This window comes from Heloderma suspectum, chromosome 3, assembly GCF_057233095.1.
Source record: "Heloderma suspectum isolate Gila_16-S chromosome 3, 16-S_ref, whole genome shotgun sequence".
NCBI lineage: Eukaryota > Metazoa > Chordata > Lepidosauria > Squamata > Helodermatidae > Heloderma > Heloderma suspectum.
Genome location: NC_139460.1, coordinates 285,223,148 through 285,243,010, shown reverse-complemented (window position 1 = coordinate 285,243,010; position 19,863 = coordinate 285,223,148). Strand labels below are relative to the sequence as shown.

At 45.4% G+C, this 19,863-nt stretch overlaps 1 protein-coding gene across 1 annotated transcript in view; it reads left to right on the top strand.

The window, feature by feature from the left end:
• DNER (delta/notch like EGF repeat containing) overlaps positions 1 to 19,863 on the top strand; it is a 234,016-nt gene that overhangs the window by 128,703 nt on the left and 85,450 nt on the right. Inside the window, exon 5 of the mRNA XM_084842030.1 lies at positions 11,683 to 11,828. Coding sequence (XP_084698156.1) covers positions 11,683 to 11,828 — 146 coding nt within the window. The remainder of the gene's footprint in view (positions 1 to 11,682; positions 11,829 to 19,863) is intronic.

Sequence of the window (19,863 nt, the reverse complement as noted above, 5' to 3'; positions counted from 1 at the left end):
GATTCCTCCCCACTCAAGGCATTTTTTGGTGGGGGGCCCTTTCACCCACCTCTACTAAAGTCAATGGAGCAATATCACTCCATTTAACAGAGTTAGTGAAAGGCAGGCTGATGGGGAGATGAAGAGGCAGCAGAGCTGAGTGGAGGGTAGTGCAAGGGGTCTTGTGGGCACACTGGGAGGCTTGACAGGTGCCAGCACACCCTCAGGCATTATGTTGCCAACCCCTGATTTAAACAGTAAATGTCTAGTTGCTAATATATTGTATTGAGCTAGTAGACAGGTATGCAATTGGCTTTTCTAACCTTTGAAAATGCACTATACATTCTCTTCAGGGAGCAGGATTATCTAGATCTGGTCATGCTGTTGACTATGGGTGCTCCCAGATGAAGCTTTTATTGTGCAGTCACTCTGCCTCATTCACAGACCTCTATGTGGGCCCAAACATTGCCATTTTTCATTTGTAAGTCTCCTGTGTTTTACTACCACTTCTTCCATCCTTTTTCTTACCATAGAAAAATCCGTTAAGGAGGGAGAGTTTGAATAGCTGCACAATGAGCTTTTCTATATGAGGCATGTATCATGCAGTCATGATTCCCTACTCACAGTTGTTTACAGGTTCTTTAGATGATGTCATGATCATCCAGCTTCATGTCTGTTTTTTAAGAGAATGTTCTCGGTTTTTTTTTAGAGCAGGAAAAATGGAGTATTTTTTCTGAAAGTGAAAGAAAAGGTATTCTCCCACTAGTGTCATTACAATATCTGCTATAGCACAGCACCACCTAGAGGTTATGTAACAAAAAAGCAGGAAAGGAAAAGTTCTTTGTGTAGAGCTTGGATCTCAATTCTGTGATGAATTGAGAGCCTAAAGCAGACACAGCGATTAACACACTTGTGTAGGGATGTACGAAAGGCACTTACCTTTCGCGGATTATGTTTATGGTTGGGGGGGAGGCGTTCCGTCCCTCTCCCAGGAATCCTTGCCGGGGGGGGGAGATGCTCCGTTCCTCTCCCCTGGAATCCTGGCCAGCCGGCTGTGCTCCGCAGGGATTCTGCGGAGCCGCCGGCCGGCTCTGCAAGCAGCCGGGCATCCGGCCACTGGCTAGCAGGGACGCCAGTGGCAGCGGCCGTAGCCGCTGCCGTTTGCGTCCCTGCAGTCAGCCGTGATAGGCTAGGTAAATGTTTACGTAGCCTATCACGGCTGACTTAAAAACAAAAACGTGCGTATACAAATGGCGGCAGCCACAGCTGCCGCCATTTGCGTTCCTTATTTTGGCACCTCTTAGTCTACGTAAAAATCTACATAGACTAAGATGGCGAAAATAAGGGGAACGCAAATAGCGTAGACACTACACTATTTGCGTTCCCCTTATTTTCGCAATCTTAACCTATGTAAATGTTTACGTAGACTAAGACGTGCCAAAATAAGGAATGCAAATGGCGGCGGACGTGGCCGCTGCCATTTGCGTACGCGTGTGTTTTTTTTTTAAAGTCAGCCGTGATAGGCTACGTAAACATTTACATAGCCTATCACATTTTTTAAAAAAAACCTAGCCATGATAGGCTACGTAAATCTTTAAGTAGCCTATCATGTTTTTTTTTTTTTAAACTGGAAATGGCGGCGGTGACCGCCAGGAAGATCCGCCCAAGGTAAGTCTCGTCCCGGGGGGGGGGTGAGGGGGTGGCAGGCGGTTCCGCCACCGATTTTGGGGGGCCGAATGCGCTGGTATTCAGCCTCCCTGAGATCCGTGGCGGAATTTTCGTACATCCTTACCCTTGTGTAGAAAAGATCAATGTCTTCTGATTGGTAGCACTTTTTGTTGTTGTTTATTTAGTCAGTCGCTTTCGACTCTTCGTGACTTCATGGTCCAGCCCACGCCAGAGCTTCCTGTCGGCCATGGCCACCCCCAGCTCCCCCAAGGTCAAGTCCGTAGGGATGTACGAAAGTTCCACCGTGGATCTCGGGGAGGCCGAATGCCAGCGCATTCGGCCCCCCGAAATTGGTGGCGGAATGGCCCGCCATCCCCCCGGGATGGGACTTATCTGGGGCGGATCTTCCTGGTGGCGGCGGCTGCTGTGGCAGCTGTGGCGGCGGTTCGGCGGCGGCGGCCGGTCTTCTGACCGGCTGCTGCCGCCGCCATTTCCAAGTTTAAAAAAACAAAAAACAAAAAAACGTGATAGGCTACGTAAAGATTTACGTAGCCTATCACAGCTAAATTTTAAAAAAACACAATTTAAAAAAAAATTAAAAAAAATTTTTTTTTTAAATTTTAAAAAAACACACAAAATGTGCGTATGCAAATGGCGGCGCCCACGGGCGCCGCCACTTGCATATGCGCGTTTTTTGTTTTTTGTTTTAATCAGCCGTGATAGGCTACGTAAACATCTACGTAGCCTATCACGGCTGACTGCAGGGACGCAAACGGCGGCAGCTATGGCCGCCACCATTTGCGTCCCTGGTAGCCAGTGGCCGGATGTCCAGCTGCTGGTGGAGCCGGCCGGCGGCTCCGCAGAATCACTGCGGAGCACAGCCGGCTGGCCAGGATTCCGGGGGGGGGGAGGAACGGAGTGCCTTCCCCCTGGCGAGGATTCCGGGGGGAGGGACGGAATGCCTCCCCCCACACCATCAGCATAATCCCCGAAAGGTAAGTGATTTTCGTACATCCCTACAAGTCCGTCACCTTCAGAATATCATCCATCCATCTTGCCCTTGGTCGGCCCCTCTTCCTTTTGCCTTCCACTTTCCCTAGCATCAGCATCTTCTCTAGGGTATCCTGTCTTCTCATTATGTGGCCAAAGTACTTCAGTTTTGCCTTTCATATCATTCCCTCAAGTGAGCAGTCTGGCTTTATTTCCTGGAGTATGGACTGGTTTGATCTTCTTGCAGTCCAAGGCACCCTCAGAATTTTCCTCCAACACCACAGTTCAAAAGCATCTATCTCCCTTCGCTCAGCCTTCCTTATGGTCCAGCTCTCGCAGCCATAGGTTACTACGGGGAATACCATTGCTTTAACTATGCGGACCTTTGTTGTCAGTGTGATGTCTCTGCTCTTCACTATTTTATCAAGATTTGTCATTGCTCTCCTCCCAAGAAGTAAACGTCTTCTGATTTCCTGGCTGCAGTCAGCGTCTGCAGTAATCTTTGCGCCTAGAAAGACAAAGTCTGTCACTGCCTCCACGTTTTCTCCCTCTATTTGCCAGTGATCAATCAAGCTGGTTGCCATAATCTTGTTTTTTTTGAGGTTTAACTGCAACCCAGCTTTTGCACTTTCTTCTTTCACCTTCATCATGAGGTTCCTCAGCTCCTCCTCGCTTTCAGCCATCAAAGTGGTATCATCCACATATCTGAGATTGTTAATGTTTCTTCCAGCGATTTTAACTCCAGCCTTGGCTTCATCAAGCCCAGCATGTCGCATGATGTGTTCTGTGTACAGGTTGAATAGATAGGGTGAGAGTATACAACCCTGCCGCACTCCTTTCCCAATCTTAAACCAGTCCGTTGTTCCGTGGTTTGTTCTTACACCGTTGCTACTTGGTCATTACACAGATTCCTCAGGAGGCAGACAAGATGACTTGGTATCCCCATACCACCAAGAACTTGCCACAATTTGTGATGATCCACACAGTCAAAGGCTTTAGAATAGTCAATAAAACAGAAATAGATGTTTTTCTGAAACTCCCTGGCTTTCTCCATTATCCAGCGGATATTGGCAATTTGGTCTCTAGTTCCTCTGCCTTTTCTAAACCCAGCTTGTACATCTGGCAATTCTCGTTCCATGAATTGCTGGAGTCTACCTTGCAAGATCTTGAGCATTACCTTACTGGCATGTGAAATAAGTGCCAGTGTTCAATAGTTTGAACATTCTTTGGTGCTTCCCTTTTTTGGTATGGGGATATAGGTTGATTTTTTCCAATCTGGTGGCCATTCTTGTATTTTCCAAATTTGCTGGCATATGGCATGCATCACCTTGACAGCATCATCTTGCAAAATTTTAAACAGTTCAGCTGGGATACCGTCATCTCCTGCTGCCTTGTTATTAGCAATGCTTCTTAAGGCCCATTCAACCTCGCTCTTCAGGATGTCTGGCTCTAGCTCACTGACCACACCGTCAAATCTATCCCTGATTATTATCCCTCCTATACAGATCTTCCGTATATTCTTGCCACCTTTTCTTGATCTCTTCTGCTTCTGTTAGGTCCTTGCCATCTTTCTTTTTGATCATACCCATTTTTGCCTGGAATTTACCTCCGATGTTTCTAATTTTTTGGAAGCACTTTTTAATTCATTGCAAACGCCACAGCAAATGGTTCGCATGTAATGTCAGCATTCACCTAGGGATGTACAAAAGTGACTCGCTGTTTCATCCAACGTCATTCGCGGTGGGGGGGAGGCGCTCCGTCCCTCCCCCCGGAATCCCCCCTGGCCCGCTCCGCGGCGGCTCCGCGGAGCTTCTCGCCAGGGCTCTCCGCAGCTGGAGTTCCGGCCACGGCAGGGCTGCTGTGGCCGCAAATGGCGGCCATCATAGCGGCCGCCATTTGCGTCCTTCCAGGCTGCCATGATAGGCTACGTAAGTATTTACGTAGCCTATCACGGCAAAGAGCAGGGACGCAAATGGCGGCCGCTACGCCGTTTGTGCCCCTGCTGTTTCCGTGATAGGATACGTAAGTATTTACATAGCCTATCACGGTAAAGGCAGCCACGCAAATGGTGGCCACTATGCCATTTGCATGGCTGCCTTTACCATGATAGGCTACGTAAATACTTACATAGCCTATCAAGGAAAGAGCAGTGGCAGAAATGGCGTAGCGGCCGCCGTTTGCGTCCCTGCTCTTTGCCGTGATAGGCTACGTAAATACTTACGTAGCCTATCACGGCAGCCTGGCAGGATGCAAATTGTGGCTGCTACAGCGGCCGCCATTTGTGGTTGCAGCAGCCGGCCGAAAGACCAGCCACTGCCGCCACTGCCACCGCCGCCGACTCCGCCCCAGGTAAGTTTCGTTCTGGGGGGATTCCGCGGGGTGGCGAGGGGTGGGAGGCCGTTCCACCACGGGTTTCAGGGGGCCGAATGCCAGTGCATTTGGCCTCACTGAGATCCGTGGTGGAATTCTCCGCCGTCCCTACATTCAACCCATAGTTTGTGGAGATGCAAGGCGCTTCTGGTTTGCAGCAATAACCTACTAACACCCCATTCATAGTTTGTTAGCATGATGTCTGAACCTGGACACTTTGGGTATTCATGGGTTAAGCAACCCAAAGTTAGCCCATGGTTAATTAACCCATGATTTGCTGCCAAATGCCATTGTTTAGTGTGAACAGCCCCATAATGCTCCAAATGTGGAGCAGAATTTCTGTAGAAGTTGAAATAATGTCTTTGCAAAAATATGATGTGACTAATAAAAATGCAGGAACACCTTCCATTGTAGAAGTCCAAGAACATGGGATTGTGGATTAGCTCCATTTACCATACAAACATTATCTCTTTGGGGGAAAACAACATTAGGATTAAAAATTTCTCATTCTGTTGCCTCGTGAGAAAAAAAGAGTTCAGTTTATATATTTTTCTGTCTGCATTCTCTCATCGTTTTCCATAATCGAGGTAATTTGCATTAAAATAGTATCTCTGTTTCCTTAAAGCCCTGGCTGTTTAGTCTAACAGAAATCATAATCTCATATGTATTTCAGTCATATTCTGCAATGCCAGCAGTTATGTTACAAATAGGTTATGGCTTCAGGTGAGGAAAAACAGCATGAGCACCATAATTGCAAATTTCTCACTTGGCTTTCTTTAAATATATACTATACATCAAAGAAGGAAGAATGACATAAACGTGTTCTGTATCAGCAGAAAGATTCTCTTTCACAGCATGCTTACCGCCATCATAACAGTGTGTGTTTTTAAAGAGTTGTGTTGGTGCAACAATACATGTGCCGAGTTCTTAGCAATCTCAAGTTGCAGTGTAACAAATTAAAAAATGTTGCAGCGTATTGTCCATCCTAATAGGAGTGGTCCTGTTAACAACTCTGGCCAGCCATTCACTCCAAGCAGGGGGGAGGATCTCCACGGCGATGGGTTTAGTTCACTCTCCACTTTGCTGTGGTTTTTACTGGAGTCAAGTCTGCTCTGACTGGGGACACATGGGGCTTGATAGCCTGGACGACCCCAAAGCTTGCCTGGGGCTAGTGCGCATTGCAACAGAAGTGCAGAAAAGCTGAATTAAGGAAAACAATCAGACTAAAAGTAGTTTTTCGGTGCAAAACTCCAGGGTGGCTGCAGGATGGCCACAATGGCATGTGCCCCGAATGACCTCCAAATACAGCAAAGGCACAGTAAATTGCTCGTGCAGCTGCCCCCAGGGCATTTAACTCCACTCACTTCCAACTGACACTCAACATGGCTATTGAATATGCTCAGTCCTCATTGGGTTGGTGTTGTTGTTTTTTTAAATTAAAGATTTATACCCCTAGGGGTTTTTTTTAAACAACTTTTCTATAAGCATGCTCATATCTTGTTGGAATTCACCTCTTGAATTTGCTGTTTGTGAAAATGATCTCTAAGCACTTATTTGCTGGTATAAAAGGACTTGCAACTAAACTCTTAAGACAGGGATGGGAATGTGTCATCCTCCAGGCAGGGTTGGCATGGTTGGGCACCTGCTGAGGGCCCACACCTCAGCAGGGGCCCACTGACAAGAGCTCTCTGGAGCTGTTCTTCCTCTTCACCATTGCAACCTGTTTGTTCTCCTGCATCTAGGGATGTCAGAGAATTCCGCCACAGATCTCTGTGAGGCCGAATGCCAGTGCATTCGGCCCCCCGAACTCCATGGCGGAATGGCCTGCCACCCCCTGCGGATCCCCCCTGGGATGAGACTTACCTGGGGCGGATGCTCCGGACGGCAGCGGCTCCAGTGGCGGCTTTGGCGGCTGGTCTTCGACGGGCTGCTGCCGCCATCATTTGCAGTCTTTTTTTTCTTCTTCCCCCATTTGTGATAGGCTACGTAAAGACTTAGGTAGCCTATCACGTCTGGGTTAAAAAAAATAAAAATGCATACGCAAATGGCAGCGGCTACGGCCACCGCCATTTGCGTTCCCTATTTTTGGTTGTCTTAGTCTACGTAAATATTTAGCATAGCGGACGCTATTTGTGTTCCCCTTTATTTTCACCATCTTAGTCTGTAAATATTTACTTTTTTTTTTTTAACCCAGATGTGATAGGCTACGTAAGTCTTTATGTAGCCTATCACGGCTGAATTCAGGGACGCAAACGGCAGTGGCTATGGCCACCACCATTTGCGTCCCTGCTAGCCAGTGGCCGGATGTCCGGCTGCTGGTGGAGCCGGCTGGCGGCTCCGTGGAATCCCCACGGAGCGGAGCTGGCTGGTGAGGATTCCGGGAGGAGGAACAGAGTGCCTCCCCCGCCCCCAGTGGAACCCGGCGGAGCCAGGTAAGGGGGGTTTCGTACATCCCTACCTGCATCTCACTTTGGCCCAGGCACTGGTGGTTATGAAAAAGAGGAGCTGTAGATGCCACTGCCTACTTGTTCACTGGCTTTCTGACTGTCAAGCAAGAAAGTGGTGGTGATGATGAGAAAGAAGGTGTGGAGCAATAGCAACTGGTGACAATGGTGGTGGGAAGATAGACTCACTGACGGAGGTCCTCAAAAACCTGGAGCCAGCACTCCCTCCAGGTGTTGGACTACAACTCCCATCATCCTTCACCTTTGCCTATGTTGGTTAGAGCTAATGGGAGTTGTAGTCCAAAAATACCTGGAGGGCCACATGTTCCCCACCATTGCCATAAGAGATGCAATTTTGGTATTAAGTGAAATAGTACTGCTTTTTCTCTAAACTAGTTGTCCATGGATTTCCTTAGTCGTAATGGCCATACTGAATATATGAGTCTTGAAGTAGACATGGGTATGCATCCTTCTCATGTTACAGTTGGGAGCTACTTTAAGTGAGCGCAAGGGCCTGTGCATGCCTGCTGGCATTTTTAACACCCCCACACACCTTGAAACCCCTGTGTCTTGTCACAAACTGCTTTTGAAATTTCCCTTGGTTTAAAAAGTACTTTGGCATATGGCATGTGGGACTACGATTTGAGAAACCCAAAGTCCAAGCCCACCGGGATGTGCAGAGTTAGTTATGTGCCTTTCCTAAGATTTTTGTAACCGTTGTGATCTATTGCAAAACGTGAATGAAAACTATAACAAGGGAAATGGTGTTTGAGCACAGACAGGTGACAGGATTGTCCTGCTTAATACTGCAGCTGCTGCCTTTCCTACAAAATGGTAAGGGATCATTCCTCTTCATCCCAGGCTGGTTCTTTTGGTGTTGTTATTCAGTCATTAAGTCATGTCCGACTCTTCGTGACCCCATGGAACATAGCACACCAGGCCTTCCTGTCCTCCGCTCTCTCCCGGAGTGTGCTCAAATTCGTATTCATTGCATTGGTGATGCTATCTAACCATCTCATCCTCTGCCGTCCCCTTCACCTTTTGCCTTCAATCTTTCCCAGCATCAGGGTCTTTTCCAGGGAGTTTTCTCTTTGCATTAAGTGGCTAAAATATTTGAGCTTCAGTTTCAGTATCTGTCCTTCCAATGAGCAGTCAGGGTTGATTTCCTTTAGGATGGACTGACTGGACCTCCTTGCAGTCCAGGGGACTCGTAAGAGTCTTCTCCAGCACCACAGTTCGAAGGCATCAATTCTTTGGCGCTCAGCCTTCCTTATAGTCCAGCTCTCACAGCCATACGTTACTACTGGGAAAACCATAGCTTTGATTATATGAATCTTTTTTGGCAAGGTGATGTCTCTGCTTCTTACTATGCTGTCTAGGTTTGCCATAGCTTTCCTCCCAAGGAGCAAGCGTCTTTTAATTTCATGGGTACAGTCACCGTCTGTGGTGATCTTGGAGCCCAAGAAAATAAAATCTGTCACTGCTTCCATTTCTTCCCCTTCTATATGCCAGGAAGTGATGGGGCCAGATGCCATGATCTTGGTTTTTTTAATGTTGAGTTTCAAACCAGCTTTTGCACTCTCCACTTTCACCCTCAACAAGAGGCTCTTTAGATCCTCTTCGCTTTCTGCCATTAGGGTGGTATCGTCTGAGTATCTGAGGATGTTGATAATTCTCCCGGCAATCTTAATTCTGACCTGTGATTTATCCAACCCGGCATTTCTCATTATGTACTCTGCATATAAATTAAATAAGCAGGGCGACAATATACAGCCTTGTCGTACTCCTTTCCCAATTTTGAACCAATCGCTTGTTACATGTCTGGTTCTTACTGTTGCTTCTTGTCCCTTGCACAGGTTTCTCAGGAGACAGGTAAGGTGGTCTGGTACTCCCATCTCTTTCAGAATTTGCCACAGTTTGTTGTGATCCACACAATCAAAGGCTTTAGCATAGTCAATGAAGCAGAAATAGATGTTTTTCTGGAATTGTCTTGTTTTCTCCGTGATCCAGCAAATGTTGGCGATTTGATCTCTAGTTCCTCTGCCTCTTCGAAACCCCGCTTGTACTTCCGGTAGTTCTCGGTTCACATACTGCTGAAGCCTAGCTTGTAGGGATGGCGGAGAATTTCTCCCCGAAACTTTGGGGGGCCGAGCACCAACGTGTTCGGCCCCCCGAACAAGTTTCGGGGAGAAATTCTCCGCACCCCCCCCCCGGGACGGGACTTACCTTTGGCGAATGTCCCTCCCGGCGGCGGGTCCGGCCGGTGGTTCGTCGGGTCTTCATCCGGGGCAGGAGCGGCAGCTGGTCTTTTGACCGGCTGCCGCCACCGCCATTCCAATAAAAGAAAAAAAAACAACGCCCCCGTGATAGGCTACGTGACGATTTATGTAGCCTATCACGGCTGACTTTGCAGATCTAGCCGTGATAGGCTACGTTAATTGTCACGTAGCCTATCACGGGGGCGTTTTTTTTTTAAACTTTTAATTTCACGGCCGGGCGAGGTGCCTCCTCCCCGGCCTGAATTTCGGCCGGGCGAGGAGGGAAGCCTCCCCCCCAGGCTGAATTTCGGCTGGGCAAGGCGGGAAGCCTCCCCCCCTGGCCTGAACTTCATGGGGAGAGCAGTGAAGCGCCTCCCCCCCACCGCGAAAAGCTGCGAGACCAGGTAAGTGACTTTCGTGCACCCCTACTAGCTTGTAGGATTTTGAGCATAACCTTGCTGGCATGTGAAATGAGCACAATTGTACGGTAGTTTGAACACTCTTTGGCATTGCCCTTCTTTGGAATTGGAATGTAAACTGATCTTTTCCAGTCTTGTGGCCACTGTTGAGTGTTCGAAATTTGTAGGCATATTGAGTGCAGCACTTTAACAGCATCATCTTTTAGGATTTTAAATAGCTCAGCTGGAATACTGTCATCTCCGCTAGCTTTGTTGTTACTAATGCTTCCTAAGGCCCACTTGACTTCACTCTCGAGGATGTCCGGCTCAAGTTCAGTGACCGCACTATCATGGCTATCAGGGACATTCAGATCTTTCCTGTATAGTTCTTCTGTGTATTCTTGCCACCTCTTCTTAATCTCATCTGCTTCTGTTAGGTCCCTGCTTTCTTTGTCCTTTATCATGCCCGTCTTTGCACAAAACGTTCCCTTGAGATCTCCGATTTTCTAGAAAAGATCTCTAGTTTTTCCCATTCTATTGTTTCCCTTGATTTCTTTGCATTGTTCATTTCAGAAGGCCTTCTTGTCTCTTCTTGCTATTCTCTGGAACTCTGCATTCAGTTGGGTATATCTTCCCCTTTCTCCCTTGCTTTTCGCTTGCCTTCTTTCCTCAGCTACTTGTAAAGCCTCATCAGACAGCCACTTTGCTTTCTTGCATTTCTTTTTCTTTGGGATGGATTGAGTTGCTGCCTCCTGAACAATGTTACAGACCTCTGTCCATAGTTCCTCAGGCACTCTGTCTATCAGGTCTAATCCCTTAAATCTATTCGTCACCTCCACTGTATATTCATAAGGGATATGATTTAGGTCATACCTGAATGGTTTAGTGGTTTTCCCTACATTCTTCAATTTAAGCCGAAGGTTCTTTTGGACTCGCTACTTAAAGTGCATTTGGTCTGTGTGTTCTCTGAAATTACTATGGAATATGGGAGAGAAGCTTGGAAGTGTACATTGTGTCTGTACTGTTTACCATCAGTGGTTTAAATGTACCTCGTATTCTCTACAATGTCTAAACCGGACACAGTGTTGGAGACTGAATCTCCTGGCAGCTTTTTCTTTCATTTAAAGCAGCTGTAGGCCCCCCAATTTGGATCTGTGCCCCCCCCAATTTGGTGTCAAGGGTTAACTCTTCCCCCTCCACCATTTCCCCAACATACATGCTGTCTCTTATCCCCTCCACCTTCAGATCCTATTAGCCACAGAGATGCAAAACTATAACACTGGTACCTATTTCTCTCCCCCACCCCCATGCCTCATTGCACATTGGATGGGGTTTAAGTCAGGGAGAGGGTTAAGCCCCTCCCGCAGCACAGCAATAGGTCTCACTTCAAATTAGAGCCTTCCTCCATGCCTACTTTTAATCAGCGTAAAAGACACTGGATGATCCAATCATGGGTCTCTCCCATTACGTCCAGTTCCGCTTTCAAGGTCTAGTTACAAGATTTGACAAGCCTTTGAATTCATGATTTAATATTTTGGTGGTTGTGATGATGATGACAATGGGCTCTTTCTACAGGTTTTGTGACTGATTCCATTGCCAAATGCATCGTGCCTCTACGCTTGACTGTGATAGTAAAAGTCAGCACATGCTTGCCTGAAGGAAGCCAGCCAGATGACCTTCCATGTTCAGGGAAAGGAATATGCATCACCAAAGCATCTGAGGTAAGAGGAGCCATTATGCTTGCAAGTGGGGAGCAGGGCGGGGTCAGGGAAGAAAGAACCCTGTCCTGTCTCAGCCATGTGAGGCTCATAGGGGGACCAACTGAGGAGTCACACAGAATAGACAGTAGGAAGCAGAAAGGGACAACTAGCAGGTGAATTACTTTCGGGGAGCTGGTAAAGGGCAGCTGCGGAGAGCAGGTATTGGGAGAAAACTGGTCACAGGACATGGGGTTTGCCAGGAGATCTGGGTTCTAGTCCCCACTCGGCCATGGAAGATCACTGGGTGACTTTGGGCCAGTCACAGACTCTCAGCCCAACCTACCTCACAGGGTTGTTGTTGTGAGGCTAAAATGGAGAGAAGGAGGATTATGTACGCCACCTTGGGTTCCTCAAAGATGAAAAAAGGTGGGATATAAATGTAATAAATAAATAAAATAAGACAGTTCATGCAGGACCATGGACAGCTCTGACCTTGGCCCGAGCCAACCAGTGACCTTGGACCAGGCTGCCATTTCTTGGCAGGTCCTCTGGCATCTCAGGCAAAGAATACTGGGTGAATGTATGGACCTGGGATGATTCCTTGGAAGTTCTAGGTGCTTGCTATAGAGGACTGGGCCCCAGTTCCATGTCTGGTAGTGCCACTTCTTTCCTGGTCTGTTTCCCTTGGATGTGGTTTTATTGCTGGTTTTAACTCTGCTGGGTTATTGGAAGATTATGGCTGCAGGTTGATTTTAGGGCTCAGATATGGTACCACTCAATCTTCTGACTTGTTTAGCAAAGTCATAAAATTCCTATAGTCATTGTTCACCCAATCTATGGGTATTATTTTTGTCTTCTTAAAATAAAAAATGGCATGATTTTGCTATTTTAAAAAAGGAAAAGAAAAAATGAGAAGAAACCTGTCATTAAAACCTCTGGCAGGAACAATAATTGACTGAGGCAATTAAGAGAGGTTATTCAAGGGGCAGTTAATGGGCTATTCATTACTAATCCCCCACCTGCAATCATTTGGAAGAAATAAAACATGCTGTACCTACAAGGAGGACTTTTAATTAACATTGCTGGAAACCTTTGCTGAACAGGACATCCTTGGAAGTAAACATTGTAGGAGGACCTTGACCATGCAGAAGAACAAAGCTGGATAATAGAGCATCACATAAAGTTATTGTCTGATTTAATTTCACTGCCAGCTAATTGTGGAAAACCAGTGTGTGGAAGCAACTGTAGTCTTTCATTCAAGGTGGCTATTTTTACAGACAAAAATAATTCGAAAAGTAATATAGAGACAATCATGTTTTAGTATTCATCAAAAAGTATTTTATTAGTCCACTGGTGTATTTTCCAGAGGCTTATAAAACACCTTGTTTGAAGAAAGTGACAAGTGAATGGTGAGAACCAGAAGAAACTATCATTAGAATCTTGTCCTGTACGAAGAAAGGAAGACATTTACAGTCCAGCCCTAATGCACATTTATGCAGACACAGGTTCCTCTGAGTTCAATGGGACTTAGCCGTAGGCAAGCGCGCATACGATCTCATCTTTAGAAAATGTAGCAATTTCTCCTGCTACAAAGTTTCAGTTTCTTATTTAAAAGGAAATAACAGAGAAATCCTAACCCCCAGAACAGCTGGCTAGAGTGGGTTAGGATGAGGCTGGGGTGCCCTAGCACTTGATGGAGAGTTGCTCCACAGTGGTGAGGAAACACCTGCCCAGAGGTCCCAGTTATATCCGTGGAAAGCTCTGCAAGTATAAATCTACTGCCAGTAGCACCTGTTGTAAGGATCTGAGACAGGGCATTCTGGGGACAGGGCAGGAGCAGGACAGAGGTGTCCCTGGATCTGCTGTATCCAGAGCCGTTTTGTTCTCTGGATAGGCCCTAGGATTGGGGCTCCCTGTCCATCAGCCTGGAGCTGGCATAATTGATTTCCTTCCATTTGGAACCAGTGGGGGAAAATAACAACAACAACAACTACAACAACAACATCCATGTAGGGCAGGGAACAGCAGCCACTACAAATACCTCCCTCCCTGGCCAGTGCAAACCACTGGGGATTTGGAAATGTCAGGTTATCCACCACTTTGCACCCCACCCCAACCCCACTCAGGATTGCATGGTTAACTACTATTCAAGAATACCTGGGTTTCATAGAACAAAATCGATTTCATAGGTTCTTAATGCAGCACAGCAGACTGAGATGGATAAGTCCCAAACCCTTGGGTAACTGAACAATTTGCCTGGAAAAGTTGTAAAATCTCTAACACTCTGAAAAAGTGCTTCAGATGCATGTAAGTAATCTACCTATTGTAGGAGCAGCAGTACTGGATGATACTTGGGTTCCCCTGCACTGTTGTGATTCTGTGGTTCTGTAATTTCAGCACAACACTTGTTTCATAGCACTCAGTTCTCCTGAACCTGTAGACCCAAGAATGTCTTTATTTTTGATGCGATGACCCTTTCTACATATTTGTTTTCTATGTCTTTTAAAAGAAAATTATTCATCCTCTTTATAGCATATATTCCAGTGGAGGCTGGTGGCTCCGATGTCAGTGGGGTGATGAATTTACTCTGGGTTCCAGTCAGAACTCTAAAGGAGCTCTCCAAGGTGCTGAACCTGGGTTCAGCACCTTGGATAGCTCCTTTAGAGTTCTGACTGGTTCTGGCTGAAACCCAGAGCAAATTTATCACCTCACTGACATCAGAGCCACCAGTCTCCACTGATATATTCACTATACTATATGCAGAAAATGTTATTGATGATTGGACATCACAACTTTGTTCCTTGTTGGGTGTTCTATATGTTATGTTTAGTACTATTGTTTCCTGTGCTTCAGTCAGACTTACTTCTGCTCCAAGACATTTTACAGGTCAACACATTGAACTGGGAGATAAGGCTTAACCAAGTCAGATAAATTTTGTGTGTCATCAGCTTTCCTTAGCTCACTAGAAGGGGAAAAGGAGTTTTCATTACTGCTCCTGTCACATAGAATAGTTCAGGCAGAATTCCTGGCACAGCAGGAGATTGCAGACTTTTGAGATCTTTGCAGTGACCTTGCCAGCAGGACTGAAACTGTTAGAGATTCACCATTTGTTTAGCTGTCAGTGTCAACATTTATTAGTGATGGGAACTACAGATTTTTGAAATCCTCAAGTATCTGGGTAGAAAGCATAGAAAATAGTGACAGATTCTTCATATAGTGTTTAATACAAGGACATCTGTCACTTCAGGTTTGAAAATTGAAAAGTGTTCTTATTCTTAGGGTGCAATCCTATATCCATTTAGTTGGGAGTAAGGCCCATTGCTGTGGAGGGTGGTGGCTCAAATTCAGGTGGGGCTGTGGATTCATTCTGGGATACAGTCAGAACCAGCCAGAATGCTAAGGTAGCTATCTAAGGTGCTGAATCCATTTTGTGGTTAGGGTTCAGCACTTTAGATAGCTCCTTTAGAGTTCTGGCTGGTTCTGGCTGAAACCCAGAAAGGATTCACAGCCCCCCCCCCCTGAAATTGGAGCCACCAGCTTCAACTGGCCCATTGAACGCTTGGGACTTAATTGTCATGTATAGGATTGCAGTATAAGATGCCTACAAGACTGAGAGTGCAATCCTGAGCACACTTACCTGGGAACACAGGTAATATACTGCAATGTACATTTGAGTATGCGTGTCTAGGATTGTGCTGTGATGATTTCTTATGGCAACTTCTTTGATGTGTAAACTCAAACTTCTGTGCCAAAATGAAAACATGGGGATATAAAATTTATAACTTTGAGGCAATTGAAACTTATCACAGGATTAATATATTTAGCAGAATATTCAGCAACTTTCTTGGATTTACTAGTGGAAAGGAAACCTTCCTTGGTAGAGAATGAATGTTAATAGGATGAGAAGAACTGGATTTCTGAGAATGCGATGGCTTTCACTGGATGAAATCTTGTTGGCAAAATATCTGATAAATTGTGACTGTTTTAGAAAACAAAAGTGCCAAAGTTGGCTAAACATTGGAAAAATTGTGACTGCTTTACAAAAGAAAAGAGCCCAAGTTAATCTTCATGCTTACAGACAAACGTGCATATCCCTTTAGCACTTCTATGAGGGTGTGGCACATTTTAATTTGCAAAGTGCTTTATAATGCTTACTGTTTTATCCTCAAAGCAATCAAACAAATAACAAAAAAAAAACAATTAGTGGGGTGGGGGGACGATGACAATTATCACTATCCCATAAACTGAGATTTCAGGTGACCCTATAACTTAAGACCCCTGGTGAATCCAGTGTAGTTGTACTAGGAATGTACGAAAGTCACTTACCTTTTGACGAAATGTGATTCGAGGTGGGGGGGAGGTGCCCCATCTTCCCCCCCGAAATTCTGGCCGGGGGGGAGGCGCTCCGTCCCTCCCGCCGCGAATCCTGGCCGGCCGGGTCTGCAAATGGCGGCGGCCGTAGCCGCCACCGTTTGCGTCCCTGCAGTCAGCCGTGATAGGCTACATAAATGTTTACATAGCCTGTCACAGCTGAGTAAAAAAACACAACCCCCCTGCGCGTATGCAAATGGTGGCGCCCATGGGCGCCGCCATTTGCGTTCCTTATTTTGGCATGTCTAGTCTATGTAAACATTTACGTAGACTACGGCGAAAATAAGGGGAACACAAATAGCGTAGACACTACGCTATTTGCGTTCCCCTTATTTTCGCCGTAGTCTACGTAAATGTTTACGTAGACTAGACATGCCAAAATAAGGGCCGCCATTTGCATACGTGCGGTTTTTTTTTTTTTTTTTACTCAGCTGTGATAGGCTACGTAAACATTTACGTAGCCTATCACGGTATTTTTTTTAAATCTAGCCATGATAGGTTACGTAAATCTTTACGTAGCCTGTCACTTTTTTTGTTTTGTTTTGTTTTTTTACTGGAAATGGCGGCAGCAGCAGCCAGTCGGAAGACCGGCTGCCGCCGCCGAACCACCTCCAGAGCCGCTGCCGCCAGGGAGATTCGCCCAAGGTAAGTCCCATCCCGGGGGGGTGGCGGGGGGGGTGGCAGACCGTTTCGCCACCGATTTCGGGGGGCCAAATGCGCTGGCATTCGGCCTCCCGGAGATTTGTGGCAAAATTCTCTGACATCCCTAAGTTGTACAATGGCTAATTCCAGGTAAATCTTTCCTCACATATTAATTCAGTCAAACAATTCCTCATTACTTCTTCATGATTATTGGGGTGGTAAATACAGTTGTCATGTTCTAAAGTTGCCTATGTATTTTTTATTTAAGATATTAAAATATGTAAATATAATTACTTCCAAGCTCTAGCTCCCAAAGTACCTCACAATAACAAAACAAAATACAGTATCACAGTATAGTGATAAAAACAGGCTAACAAACAGTAAGAGATCATCAAACCGTTACAACATAAGAAAATACACCTTCTTGCCCAGTTTAATTCTTGAGTTTTGTCAGCCTTTTGGCGGACTGAGGCTGAGGAATTGGATTTATGTTCTAGAATAGCCTTCCCCAACTTGGTGTCCTCCAGATGTTTTGGACTTGAATTCCCATCAGCCTTAGCCAGCATGGTCAATAGTAAGGCATGCTGAAAGTTGTAGTCCAAAACATTTGGAGGACAGCAAGTTGAGGAAGCCTGTTCTAGAATGTTCCACATGTTCTGGAAATGCTTGGAGGATCCAGAATTATCTAGAATTCTGGGAGGAATTAACTTTACAGGTCAACATAGTTGCCCCTAAGGTAGAAGAGGAGAAGGATGGATTTGGGATTATACCTTGGGATATCTGCAGATTTCCGCCAATGAGGGGAGGCATCCTCTTTTGGTCCAGAGCCCAGATTACTCCTCTGGTCCAAGCCTGGCAGACCAGATAATGTTGAATGGGTGGGGCCCACCCTGAAGCCCTGCCCCATCTGAAGCCCTGCCCCCTCCCATGATGTAATTAGTGCTGTGTTGCCTACTTTTTTCCATGCAGCGAAAGGCACAGAACTCTGTGCCTCTCCCTGCATGGAAAGTGACTTGGTCAGTGCTTGCAGGAGCTGGCATCAGTTGAGTGCCTCCTTCCCACCTCACTCGCATCTTGATTGAGGCAGGAGCAGGGCAGGAAGGGATTTGGCTGGCACTGGCCAAGTTGAGCAGCTCCTTTTCACCCTGCTTGTATCCTGATCAGGGCAGGAAGGAGGCACTTGGCTGATGCTTGCAAATCTCCACAAATCATTTTCCCCATATTCTTTTATCTATTCATTGCATGGCTAGAATTGAAGCCAAGGAAATTTGACTTGCAGCCAGTGTGAACAGTGTAGTTTAATCAGCTGGCTTGTGGGAAGTGGAAGCTTAATTAGGCATGAGATCTTTTTGCCACTGTTTTCTTCACCTGGGGGTGAGAGATGCCCAAAAATGGCTCAGTAATTTTCCTACAGATGCAGGAGTCAGCTGCCAAAATGGTATGCTTAATGTGAATCAGCCATAGCATCAAATTCTTTCTTCTTCTTCTTCTTCTTCTTCTTCTTCTTCTTCTTCTTCTTCGACTTGAATCTTTAATCTTCTTAAACTTTCTAACATGGCCTTTGAAGTCTGGTCTTTGATTTTCTTCATAATCCCCTCTGTTTAGAAAACCGAAAAGGCATTTTGCCATAAACAAGCAACAGTGGCTATAGCTGGTGCTTGCACTGCTAGCACAAAGATTATCTTTGGGTTTATGATCTTTACCATTTTGGTTGAAAGGTAGCTGAACACACAATAATGCACTCTTTTCAGTTTAATTTACTATTCCATAAACATGGAGGCATTATGTAATTTGAAAACAGTCCACAAAATAATTGTTGGGACACCGGTGTTAGGAACACACTGAACAGAATGAAAGTGGAGGAAATATTAGTCCTTTGGCTATCCTCTTTTTGCATTATGTAGTTTAAATCACAGTTGTATTATCTAGTCATCAAGTGCATCTGTGAAACTACAGACACATAATATGGCTTTGTGGTTTATGGTTTGTAATCTGTGGAAGAAACCAGTATGGATGTTGGCAGGATGCCTCTGCAAAGCTACAGGGGATACATGTGATCATTAATGATGTTGCCAAAATTCATTATGACCTGGTTTGGAATATGTATTTCTCCAGCAAATAATGTTCAGTTACATTTGAAATTGAGTATCATTTTCCTGAGAAGTTCTTTTGTTCAGGATGTTATGTGGCAGGTGTGCATTTAATGTAATATGTAATGCTGGCCTGAGACATGAAGGAATAACCAAACATTTAAATCAGCCTTTCAGTGTTTTGAGGATGTTAGAGTGCTACTGCTACTATCCTTTTTTATGGAAATGTATCAGTTAAGTTGAACCCGTAAAGGCTTGACCTTGACACAGCCCTAATACTGACATTTCTTTTTCAAGACCTTGAAATGAATTACTGTGTTTCTCCTGCTCCAGACAGACTTAAAGGGATCCTCAGAAGATGTGTGACACAACAAAGCATTTATCTTCCTGAAACCCAATTTGTGGTGACTTAAATGTGAATAGTGTTAATTGCTTCAAAAATGAATGACATACTGAGTAATATTTAGGAAACGTTCTTTCTTCTTCTTCTTGCTGGAAATGAGCAGAGCACAATTAATATTGATGGAAATAAATATATCTGAACAGAACAATTGGTGTGGAAGTATCAAAAGAATAAAATAACTTTAGCAGCTGAATCACTTGAACTTTCTTTTGGGGAAGGGAGGGAGACTTTCAGGGAGCAGTAAATGTGGGTTGCGAGCCCTGTGTAAGCCCAATGTTGAGGTGGGTTGGCTTGAGGGGGGCTCTTCTTGCCTCTAATTAAGCCTAATATATTTGAGGAGGGGGCTCATATTTATGATCCTTTTCAAATAGTTTCCCTATGCCTGCAAGAAGAAGAAGACGACGAAGAAGAAGATGATGATTAAGAAGAAGAGTAAACACCTTTAAAAGATTTATGAATATTCAGTTATTTGTTAGAAACTGTTCAGGTGGCATTTAAATAAGGATTATGATGATCTGTAGTCTTCTTAATTCTGCACTCTTCAGATAAA